The 12,758-nt window shown below is 39.9% G+C and overlaps 1 protein-coding gene across 1 annotated transcript in view; it reads left to right on the top strand.

Moving 5' to 3' along the window:
• atp2a3 (ATPase sarcoplasmic/endoplasmic reticulum Ca2+ transporting 3) overlaps nucleotides 1-6,090 on the top strand; it is a 48,478-nt gene extending 42,388 nt beyond the window's left edge. Inside the window, exons 19-21 of the mRNA XM_061086158.1 lie at nucleotides 366-483; nucleotides 2,073-2,190; nucleotides 2,512-6,090. Coding sequence (XP_060942141.1) covers nucleotides 366-483; nucleotides 2,073-2,190; nucleotides 2,512-2,555 — 280 coding nt within the window. The 3' untranslated portion in view covers nucleotides 2,556-6,090. The remainder of the gene's footprint in view (nucleotides 1-365; nucleotides 484-2,072; nucleotides 2,191-2,511) is intronic.
• Nucleotides 6,091-12,758: the final 6,668 nt, after the last annotated feature.

Raw genomic sequence — 12,758 nt, 5'->3', positions numbered from 1 at the left:
GCTCATGGAGCAAGTCTGTCAGTAGCTCCCTATAGAAACAAATTCTAATGTCTCACTTAGGAAAGAATCTGAAAGAGGGAAGGTTAAATTAAAGGAGTGTCTGACCAGTGAAAGTGCATTTTATCCAAAATCAAGAGGGGACCCTTGTTTCCGTGGTTGCTAGAAGAAGGGAGATGTGTTGTTATGATGCATTTGTGACATTTAGAGATAAACTTCTCTAATTAAATGTGAACTTATCACGCATGTAATTGTCCTATGAGAAATAAATGAAATCCGTGAGCTTGCCAGAATGTCCTTGTTTGATCTTGGCAACACGAGCTGAACTGTCAACATGTTTTGATCTATGAAAAAATTCTCCCTGACAGTTTGTCTGAGAACCAGTCTCTGATCAGGATGCCTCCCTGGGTCAACATCTGGCTGCTGGGAGCCATCATCCTCTCCCTCTCCCTCCACTTCTTAATCCTCCATGTGGAGCCTCTGCCGGTGAGTACACAGGGCAGTTGTTGAAAGGTGAAAGGGACTGTGCAGCTGCCACTGAGCCTAATTTATCTATCTATGTAAATATCGTAAAAATACATATAATGATAATATTCATATGTCATGTTGTTAAAGCAAGTTGAACTTGTCTTTGACTGTTTCTATAGACATAAAATACCTTGAGAGGAACATATGGTGGCACTGAAGGTTCAATTCACTGGGACTCGGAATAACTTGTTTGTTCTGGACCTTCAGACTTTTGAGTTTAATCCGAATGAAAAACTAACAAGTGTGAAAGGTGGCTCTAACTATTGTCCAGACCAACAGACCAAAATGTTATCCAACCAAAAGAGGTGGTCTCTGTTCATATTAATTGAGCCGTGGTTTGGTTCGTTTGCAGAGTGTACATTTTCGGGGGGGGGATGCTTTTTGTCGGAGGAACGAAGAGGAAGGGGCTCGCAGGATTGCTTGTAGTCATAATACTTCCATATTAGTAGTTTTTGCCTTCAGCAATCTAGGCGCATTTTTGAATGGCAACAAAGTCCATTTTGCTAGTGGTAAAACTAAAATGATATTCGGGTGGCATCAATAAGCAGTAATTAGGAGGTTATTAAGGGAAAACTGTTAGTTAATGGCCCAGTAGTTGTAGAATAAGGTCATGCAGAATAAGGTATTAAAAAAAGTGCTTCATAATGAATAATAAAGAGCCAATATGCTACTAATATGCATGCTAATCAGCAACTAGTTAATGGTCAATTTGTGTTCCCTAATATAAGGTTACCAAAATATCAATACTGTGAAGAACCACTCAGAAAAATACTTTGAAATAAATCACAGGGATTAGGAATTTGAGTTAGTCTCCATGGAAACACATGAGGGTTTAAAAATCCCATCTCACAGCTCATTTCATCCCCTCCTGGTCCGGCACAGGGCTCAGTCTGCAAATGTGGGCACCGTGAAACCTTTGATTCAGGCCAAACAAGAGACGTTTCCAATGGTTTCTAAATACGTTTGGTGCGTTCATCATGTTTTAGTGTCCCCTGGAAACGCATGTTGTTTTAACTTATTTCCCTGTTCAGCATTTGTTGTGTTTTCTGCATCTGCAGCGTGTTTCTATATTTGTAGCATCTTTCTATATCTGTAGAATGTTTCTACATCTGTAGCATGTTTCTTCATCTATAGTGCGTTTCTACATCTGTAGCATGTTTCTTCATCTTTAATGTGTTTCTACATCTGTAGCATGTTTCTTCATCTTTAATGTGTTTCTACATCTGTAGCATGTTTCTTCATCTATAGTGCGTTTCTACATCTGTAGCATGTTTCTTCATCTCTAGCGTGTTTCTACATCTGTAGCATGTTTCTTCATCTGTAGTGTTTCTATGTTTGTTGCGTGTTTCCTTATCTTCAGTGTTTTTCACTGCTGTAGCGTGTTCCTATGTCTGTAGCGCGTTTCAACATCTGTCGGATTTTCTGTTTCTGCACTGTTTATGCCTTTGTGTTAGAATGTTCATTCATTCTTAGATTTCCTTGTGTTTTCTTACAGAAAATGCTCCATTGGACATTGTCTCTAACATCTGATTCCATCTGTCCTTCAGTTGATCTTCCAGGTGACCCCCCTGCACTGGTACCAGTGGATGGTGGTCTTGAAGATTTCCATTCCGGTCATTCTCCTTGATGAGGTGCTGAAATATATCTCCAGGAACCATCTAGAAGGTATGTTGTGTCCTTTTGTTTCCACTTTTCCAATAAATCAACCTATAAAACATCTGATTTTATGTATCTGAAGCTTCTTAAAATCAATAAATAGTTGTGTTGACCTTCAGAATTGACCTTTACTAACTTGTCTCCTCTACTCTTTTTCTATTTCCTTTATTTCTTAATCAGCCTAAATTCTTTAAATCTCACCTTCTGTGAAAAGGTACTTTTATTTCCAATCTCTTCATTGCTTTTCTGTCCTGTAGACACTAACAGCTGTAGACTAACCGCACTAGTCACTGGTCCCTAAATTCTCTGTTTTCATTTTGTGTTTTTCAGTTGATGATGAAAAGAAATATCGGAGGAGATGGAAGCTGAACTAAGACCTCTCCCTCAACACACTCACTCAGTTAGACACACGCTCACCCTCTTCCCTTTATGAGCTAGGAAATCTTTCCTAACCCCTTGTCCTCTTTCCCCCGACTCCTGCATGTCCGTCAGACCACCACTAGAGATGAGCAGGGTTTGCATGAGTGCAAGAAAAGGCGAGCGTGTGTGTGTTCCTGCGAGCATGGCTTTGTACAAGTGTGTGAGGAGTTGAATAGCGTGTGTGTGTGTGTGTGTGTGTGAGAACAGGCAGATGCAGGACTGTCTTTAGCTGCGAGAGTGAGAAACAACTGCAAAAAAAGGGAAAAAAATAGATAAACTGCCCAGGGCTCTGCTTTTTAAAGATTTCCGCTCATTGTTTTTTCTTTTTTGACTGTACAGTACAAACATAATGGTGCAGTAACTGGACTTTGGAGAGGGTAGGAGACGGAGAACAGGGGGATGGATTTTGTTAGTAGTGGGTCGGAGGAGAGTGGGTTTGAAATCGGCACAGAGATTGAAAGAGAGATGGAGAGGTGAAGCCCGCTGTGGAGAAGAGACCAGTGTACGCTCTGGCAAGAGAAGAACATCGGCAAGAATGTCAGATCAGTGAAGAGAGCCATCATTCGTATGTGTCCATAGGAGTGTTGTATCTCATGGTAACCCCCCCCCCCAAGCCTCCGGCCACCCACACCACTGGCGGTGGATTTCCAGCTGTGCAGGAGCACGGTATCATCAGAACAACACAATCGTATTTAATCTGCTCCTTCAACGCCCTTTGCTCTCACCACATAAGAACTCCTGTTGATTGTATTTCATGCAAACTTACTCTCCCTTTGCCCATCTTGCTCTCTCGCCGTCTCGCTTTATCACTCTCTGTCGAGGTGGCAGCTGTGGGCACGTGTTAACCTGGCTCTCGAGTCGGTGTGTGGAGGTGTGGAACCCCCCCTCACCCACCACCACCACCTAAAGGTGTGAATAGCTTTAGGCTTCCTCCGGCTCTTTCTTTTTGAGGGGCTGCGGTCAGCTCACACAACAAACAAACAAACACAAAAACAAAAGGAAAATTTAAAAAAAATAAATAAATCTTAGTAGTGTAGTTGTCAGCCTCACTCTGACATCCATCTGCTGGGCTGTCCGACATCTAAAGTAAAGGTGGACCTGAGCATGAATACATTACGATACGATACCAAGTACCGCTAATTTCAAGTTAGTTATTTGGAACCCTACAGCAGTGCTAAGGTGTTTGTGTGTATGTGTGTGTGTGTGTGTGTGCAAGCCTTACTTGAATTGATTTGACTCGACAGGATTTTCAGTCACGGTAGATGTAGATAAAGTAAGTTAAGAAAAATGACAACTGCCTGATTGTCTCGCTTATGTACTCGACACATCCAACATCCATGCCTTATACAGCTCACTGCACCTCCACATTGAATATGTGGTCCAAATGAATGTGTTCCTGCTATAGCCTTTAATTACCTTTGTACTGCCGCCACTCCTGACCGTGATAACAGACTCTGAATGTCCTCCTGGACTGAGGCGTGTTCAATAGGAAACTATTTTTTTTTTCTTTCTCTCTCTCGTGCTTTGTGCGCTGCTCCCTCAGCTCCTCCTGCTCTTTCAGTGCTTAAGCGCTCCTTCACTTGGGTATTGTTTTGTGATTAATAAATAATAATGTATTTGACTGAATGAACCCACGGTGGTGTGGATTGTGTCTCAAAGTCTTAATTAAGGGTCTTGTGTTGGGCCCTGGCGCTCTGTGGACTGGGTCGGGGGTGTTTCTTGGTCTTACCAGGAGAGGAGAGTGTGTGCACATTTAAAAAAAAAACAAAAAAAAGTTGTAAAGGTACTGGATGAAAAATAGGGAAAAGATCTCACTGCATCAACTGCTTCCTGTATAGTTCATTTGATCATAGACGTCTAAAGTTGTGATTGTTAGTTCATTGAAAAAATTGCAACTATCTGTCATTACAGTAAATATTATTTTGCTGGTCACACAAAACAGGACATTGTGCACAGCTATATGATAACAGGCATTTTTACAGTTTTCTATGGTGATTTGGTTGATAAAGTTCATTTACTGAGAAAAGGGGCTGCAAAGAAAAGGGGCTGCAAAGAATATGTTGTGGCCCTGCTTTACTGCAGCTGTAGAATAATGTAGATCTGGACAATTAATTTTTTAAGTTATCAAACCAGAAGTTATTGACATAGTGTGCAGACCTTTATTCTTTTTCTGACCTACTTTTTGCTTCCAGTCCTTATTTCACTAAGCGGTGCTCATTTCATGGTTTAAAATCTAAAGGCAAATCCTTCTTAAAAATTTCGACAGCCTGATATTGCTTACAGTACATTCTATTTAGTCGTTTTGTGATTTTCTTACATCAGGAGAACTAGCCAAACCTTTTGGTGTGACATCATGGAGTCCAGATATTTCCCAGCCATCTGAGGACGATAAACAACAACACATCCCCAGAAACAAATACCCTGATTCGGAAATACTTTGAACAGCACCAATAACCTAGTCAGGATTTAAATGTGGACTTATTCCTTTAATGTTAATGTCCAGAAGCAGTTTTTTTTATTATACTTGCCATAAACAGTGGTGACTTTTTCAATTTATTATTATTATTAATAATATTATTTTCACCACTGTGACAATGTGGCACCTCTGTTCCAACCAGCAGACCACCCATCCCTGTCCCAGCTCTCCACGGCTCTGTAACATTCTGGCACTATAGGTCTGTATAGCCTTGTTCTTTACTACTGAATCCTCAACTCTGTACAGAAGAGGAGAATATGATCGCATGGAACCCTTTTACTGTTATAGTAGCCTATACAGCATATAATAATTTTTCTTTTTTGATAACTTGCGTCATTGAAATCAGCTCGCCGACCACAGAGAGACTTCCAAAAAAAAAAACATTCTTTATTTTTGCTTTGAGCACGTTTTTCTTTTAGTTTTTTTTGTTGAATATTAAAGCCGTTTCTTCATTGTTCCCGTTTGGTTTTTACAGTTTCTGGGGTTTTGTGTCTTTTACTGTAGGGATAAAAGAATCTGACGTTATCATGTTAAAGATAGACAAGAAGCTTACGCTAATCAATGATGAGGACGCTGATCTTTTCAGTGATAATTGTCCAGTGTGAGAATGTTCAGGAACTTGTGAATGAACTGTGTCTGGTTTACACTGATGTGATAAGCAGTGATGATTCCTGGCTTATGAAGTTTTACGACTGTACATTGAAGGGTTTTGTTGTGGATGCAGGCTCTGGAGACCTGCGACAATCCAGCATGGTTCTTAGTCAATCTACCATCAATAAATCAATAACCCCCCCTCACTAACAGTGTAGGAGTGATCAGTTTCATATCAGTAACATTTAAATAGTATAGTTCCTTTTGTCTTTGTCTGTAAAGACAAGTAAACAGTCTCTAGAGCCTGAGTTCCACCTCTGAGAAATTAAAAGGATTCTCTGTATTGCCTTGTTAATATTAATTGTGGACACATAATTTTATAAATGACAAAGACGTGGAAATAAAGATTATTTATCTTGTTATTTATTCAGAGGCTGTGTCATTTTTTTTAATGATATTGTCCCAGTGGAACCTGATGTGTTGTTTATCTTGAATAACCAGCAGGTTGTTTTTAATGATGTAATTTGTTGTTGCTTTGCCGATTGTAAACAAAGTTCCATTCAGGGGATTCAGTCTCGGATCAATTGAAACCTGGCCACATTTAATAAAGTGCTCTGCATATTTGGACACCAGGCAGGGTGGGTGGGCAAAACCCTTTTTTTGTTCTTGTTAGAAATTGGGTTATGCAAGTGACAATGTTTCTCCTAATTGTAATGCAGAGCAGCAAATAAAACATCTAGAATTATCTACACACACACCAAACACACTCTTGTACTTGTATCCTAGCAAAGACACTCACTGGCAGACTGCACTCCCAAACCATCACAACTAAATGCCAAACCCTTTAGGCTAATACTAATAATTAGGCTAAAACACTTATCCAAACAGGTTTAAATTACCAGAATAGAATCTGGTGAACAAGATGGTTAATCATACAACCAGCTAACATACTGAAACACAGTTTTCTCCATGGACTAATCCTAGTTCTGTCTGGTTAATTCAAGACGCACTGCTTCGGAAAATCGAGTCAAAAGTTTTATATATGAATGAGTGAATATGAATACTAAATATAAATAGATTTATCTCTTTTAGTGTGAGCAGAGGTCATTAAAAAACGTATGTTTTGAAATGGCATTGACAGAAACAAAGTTGGCAGAAGTGCATGACATCAATGGAGAAAAACTGTAGCACACTATGTGCATTGACGCTTTTCTTCCAGCAGGGGGAGATATACACCACCTGTCCTATATGTATAATTCCACAGTAACAAGTGCCTCATCCTTTACAAGAAGAAGTATTTACTTTAAATTATTTATATTAGAGCATAATATAAACTGGTTGTATCGTGTGACACGATGCTGACTCAGACGGGACTGAGCTGCTCAACTGACAGGAAATGTATCTCATCCTTCACATTTAAACAGGACAAATGGAGGAGTTTACATTTTTTTCCATTAGATAAATGAATAACTATTATAACAATGATTTGCTCTCACTACATGGAGACAGAAGCTACAGTGTGATGCTCATGATTCCACTGCGCTCATGTGTTAAACAGGCCCTCTCCAGGGGAAACTCCTGGAGTGATGGTGGGATCCCAGGGGTTGCGGTGAGAGAGGAGAAGAGAATCTCATTAGTATTAAGCCGTTGTTTCCACCCTGAACCCCAGAGGGACGCTGGATCGGGAGAGTCAGCACTCTCCCAATGAAACACACAGGCCTGCTGGGAAAACATGAGCAATATGAACTAATGGAAAGGTCACACGTGGGGGACAAAGGTGTCGGAATAGAGTATTTTTTTCTTTTCTGTGCTAAACATTAATTGAAGTGTGTCTTTTTCCTGCTGCTGATTTTGTACCAGCATGAACACTGCCTGTGACCATGGGGTGCACGATTTGCTCTGATTAAATTGGATGATCCTCTCAAACCACAGCAACCTATGAGTGGTACTCCAACAGCACAAAGCATGAAAAGTGCCGGGAACATTTATTGTTTGGCAACGAGTATCTTTTATATGTGCGCCTGGACTTTGTGCAGGTGAAATAACAAGAAGCCCAGCAGCGTCATCTACGCACTGCTGAATGAAAACAAAATCAATGCATAAATTACAAGCACACACAAAGGCTAAACTGAAATGAGCATCTCAAAGGTCAAACCAGGATAAAACTCTACCCCAAGCAGGGCTCGCAGATTGTCTTTGATAAGGATCTGGTCACGCCATGCCTACATCCAACCACTCTGATGTGGCCCCCTCTGACATGGGCTCTGCAGGGACAAGCGTCCACAAAACTGCCTTGAGACAGACGAGGGCTGCAAGAGACTTTAAATATGGGGGGGGGTGATTTTTCACTGCGAGGGAGGACATTCTGCCCCTTATCCCGGGGTGTCAGCCTGTGTTGTGCTGCAAGGCTGAAGCTGTTGCCAAGAAACTAAATGAACTTGCCATGAACTTCCCCCACGGCTGCCACAGGGAAGAGAAAGTAGGCTCAGAGGCTGCAGCACACATTGGAGGCACACTTTCCTTTGTCCAACACTCACTGCAGGTTTAAAGTCTCATAAACTGTGCCGTGTTTACAGTGGACTGAAGGTTAAAGCATGTCGTAAAAGGTAGTCAATTTACTCAGTCATAACAACATAGAAAATTTGGGGTATTTCTACATTTTGTTCATGCCAGGTAAATATTGTACTTTGTTACAGCAATACATTTATATTCGGCAGCTCAAGATTCCAATACCAGAGGATTCTACTTTCATATACACACATACAAACAGACACATACAAATACATATATGTATATACATTCAAATAAACATGTACATATATACACACGTATATATATATATATACATACCCATATACATACACATATACACATATGTATACATATATACATATACATATGAAGCTTATAGAATATTCAACTTTTATCCCAATAGTCTGTATACAGTAATTATAAACAATTTGTAAACTAGAAAATAAGAAATAAGAACAATAAGAAGAAGAATTGCCAACTTTTTCTTATAATTATTTAATCATTCATTCTCATACATTTTGTGAAAAAAAAACAAGTTGCTGTTGGATGCACAAAACAAGCAGTGTGAAGCTGTCACTCTTTCCTCCGGGGTAATAGTGCATTTCTTTCTTTTTTTACTATTTTCCTTTGTACGAAGCAAACAATACAGTCGTGAATCAAGGATTTTTTTTCTTTGAGCAGAGCCACATATTGAATAGATTTAGAAAATTGTTCTTTGTTAAAGGACACTGTGTTTTTCAAAAAAGCCTAACAAATGCTTTCAGCTGGGGCCAATGCCCTCTGGCCCCACCCCTGAATCTGCCACTGAAAACCATCAAATAATGAATGAATCAATTATAACATAACATAGCTGAAACTAATTCATTGTGTAACGCATAAAAATTGTCACACAAAATAGATAAATAAACCAACCCCCAAAAAGAAAGAAGTTGTGGTTTCCGTGCCGCGATGAATTGCATTTTAGTCACAGAGGCTGACTCATGCTGACACACGCCTGCCAGGGTTGTCAGCTGTTGTTCATCTACTGAAATGCAAACCATTCTCATATCCCTTTAGTGTAGAGTGAGGATATTTAACCCTGTGTCATAATCATAGCGTGTGTCGCACAGTATATTACATTATCGTCTGTCCTCAGTTAACACTGCAGTACGTCATCGTGTGCGTCCTCTCTGTGATCCATCTCAGTGACAACCATCCAGTGATGTGTGAGGATAAGCACTCACAGCAAAGGCAGATATGTCTTAGTGTCTGACGAATTTGTTATCAGAGAACCAACAGGAACAGTTGCCGTCGGTGGCTGAACATGGACTGTGCTCTGCAGCAGACAACAATGGCTGCACCACTTCTCTATGTGTGCCCATTAAATATGAATAAGGGGAAGAAATGTGGACAGACCTGGCCTCCAATGATTGCCTCAGGTTTTCACTCAGCTGCCCAAATATGTGTGAAAGGCTCCAAAGCAAATAAGCTTGAAATATTTCTTGGTTAGGTTTTCAGGTATACTTGAACAGTAATTAGGGCCCGAGCACTGACATCAAAGGTCAGGTGAGACCCTATTGAAATTGTAAGGATTATTATTATTATTTATTAGGGCCCGAGCACCGAATGGTGAGAGGCCCTATTGAATCTGTAAGGGTTTTTATTATTATTTCCCTTTGGGGGCTTTTTGAGGGTCTAGACATGCTCAACAAGTTATGAAACTTGGCAGGAAATTCAAGGTCTGCGGATATTTTAGTATTCTGGAGTAATTTGAAATGGGCGTAGCAAAATGGCTCAACAGCGCCCCCTGGAACCAGCCCCTAGGTTTCCACATAACCGATTTTCACCAAAATCGGGACATAGGTGTATCGTGACCAGTCATGAAAAAAAGTCTCAAGGAGCATTATGAAAAACGCAACAGGAAGTCCGCCATTTTCTATATAGTGGCCATTGTGGTGATTCTTTGACGTACTTGTCCCAGGGCTTTGATCAAATCCAGGGGCGGCTCCTAGCATAGGCGAAGTAGGCGGTTGCCTAGGGCGCAAAATGCAGAGAGGGCGGCACAAGGGACTGATTTATCATGACGTGACACATGCAATATAAACCAATACATTCACATCACAACATCATCTTCTAAACCCGGGGACGCACCGGAGATAGAAGCGCCACGAAAGCTGTCCGCCTCCTTTCCGCGCCCATGTTAAATAATCGGGCTGTTCGCACCGGCAGCGTCGTGGCGGGAAGCTGCGGGAAGCGCCTCGGCCGCTCGCGATCTGCAGCGATGGTTTCGGGGTCTGTTCTATTTCGCTCGCCGCGAGCAAATCGGGCCGGAAAACACCCTGAAAATGTATATATTTTAAACGATATAAGTGATATATTAAATACATGATTGAATACACATACATATACATACAATATAGTTTAGCGAAAAAGTGACGTGACCGAGACAAGCGTCTTGACATGCATAAAGCATGAGTCATAACGCAGAGGATCCGGTAATTTTTCAAAATAAAACGGTCTTATTTTGAAAAACTAGCGGATATTAGATAAAAAACAGAAAACATGTAAAATGTTTATTCTTTCTGTGCGGCCCGGTACCAAATGACCCACAAATGGGCCTGTTGCCCTGTTTACAATAAATAGGTCTAAAAAATATGTTTATTGTGTTTGACGGTTCCGTACTGTTCATATTCATTAGATTTAAAAAGCAGACATAAAAGTTACTTTCCCTAGTAACTAATTACTTTTGATATACAGTAACTGGTGAGGTGATTCCATTACTTTTAAAAGAAGTGACTAGTAACTGTAACTAATTACTAATTTTCAGTAAATTGCCAAACACTGCTTAATCCACACATTTGTCAGTTGTGTCTAAACAGACAGAAACACACAAGCATATACTCTCTTGTGTGTGTGTGTGGGGGGAGAACAATATAGAGGTAGAATCACCCCGATTGTGGACATCATTGATGTTTATTTTTGTCGACATGACATGATATGCTGTCAGTTCAGCTGATTTCAGACTTTTTATATTTTTATTATATATTTTTATTATTTTTTATAGCTTAGAATTTTGTCTGCCTGTGTGTGCATCTGTATACAGTCCAAAAGTTCTTGGGGATGCATGACAATTTGCGTGTGTATGTTGGGGGGGGCGCCATTCTGAAATCTCGCCAAGGGCGCCAACATTGGCAGGGCCGGCCCTGATCAAATCAACTTCAAATTTAGATGAGTGTCATCACAACAAGATGGAGAAAAAAACTGACTTAAAAGATCAACTTTTCTTCACACCATGTGACCATGGCGTGGCATCAAAGTTTGATTAAACGCCATCAAAACACAAGGTTCTGTATCTCGGACATACACGGTCCAATCGTGTCCAAACTACACACATGAGACAAGAGTCCCGGCCTGATGACATCTGCACTGAAATCATGACTTAATATCACAGCGTCCCCTGGTGGCAACAGGAAATGTCTTTTTTTTTGCATGTCTTACACTTGGATGTCTTCCTCCTCATCCACTGACCTCAACCATGTCAAACTGTATCAAATGGGTCTCAAGACATTGATAATGAAGATATAAGATTACTGTGACTTTTATAAACATGCGATATATCAGTACTCTATGTTTGGAATTGTGTGGTCTGATGCATTAGACTAGATCATTTAATTTCACAAAACATGAGTTCAATATGTCGTCTACCACTCTCACAGACCTGGATTGGAATGCTTGCATCGAATGTGCTTTGCCTACAAAGCAGAAGTTAAAAAGCGAGACTTGCCAAATATGGTTAGGGTGACAGCTGATGGTTACATGAGATTGACATTTGTTGCTGGTGCAGCCATTCTACGTCTCAGGTTCCCATCAGTAAAGGAAGATCTTGAGTTTGCAACTGCACTCAAAACAGTTTGTTTAAATTTTTGTTATTCTGGAGACATTCAACAATTTTACTCTTTTGTTTATTTTTTCATTAAATAGTTATTTCAATAATGAATTAATGACTTTGAATAGAATAATTCTAAATAAAAGTTATATGACATAAATGTGGTTAACAAAATAAATTCAAACAATTTAAGATAGTATTAATACCAACAATACATTTGAAACATCTTCACAATGAATAAATAATACAAATTATATTTCTAGTACTTTTGATTAAGTGTAACATATATGTTTGTGATATTCACACTCATATGTCAAGCTATTAACACCTTAACTGAGTTTGCGGACATAGGAGAGTTCATTTTTGGCTCATGCTCATAAGTGGACAGTGAAGGTCACTTCACTGCACTGCTCTGCTGTTGCAAAACAAGTTGCGAGTCCTTTGTGACTTAAATTTGTGTGATTATGATATTGTTTTAAAGACTGGTCAAGGCACTTCATAACAGCTGTTAAGAGCGGTTGAGGCAGTGTCATATATCATTAGCTCCTTTATCAGGAGAGACTGTTCAGATGATAGATCATGTTTGGCTTCATATGAAGGTTGTTATATTATATGAACTGACAAGTTTGCCTTCTGCCTATGTATTTTATATTAATACAACCGGATTGAATATATTGTTATTAGTCTTGCAGC

The sequence above is a fragment of the Limanda limanda genome, chromosome 14, assembly GCF_963576545.1.
Source record: "Limanda limanda chromosome 14, fLimLim1.1, whole genome shotgun sequence".
Classification (NCBI taxonomy): domain Eukaryota; kingdom Metazoa; phylum Chordata; class Actinopteri; order Pleuronectiformes; family Pleuronectidae; genus Limanda; species Limanda limanda.
This window is presented reverse-complemented; position numbering and strand designations above follow the sequence as displayed.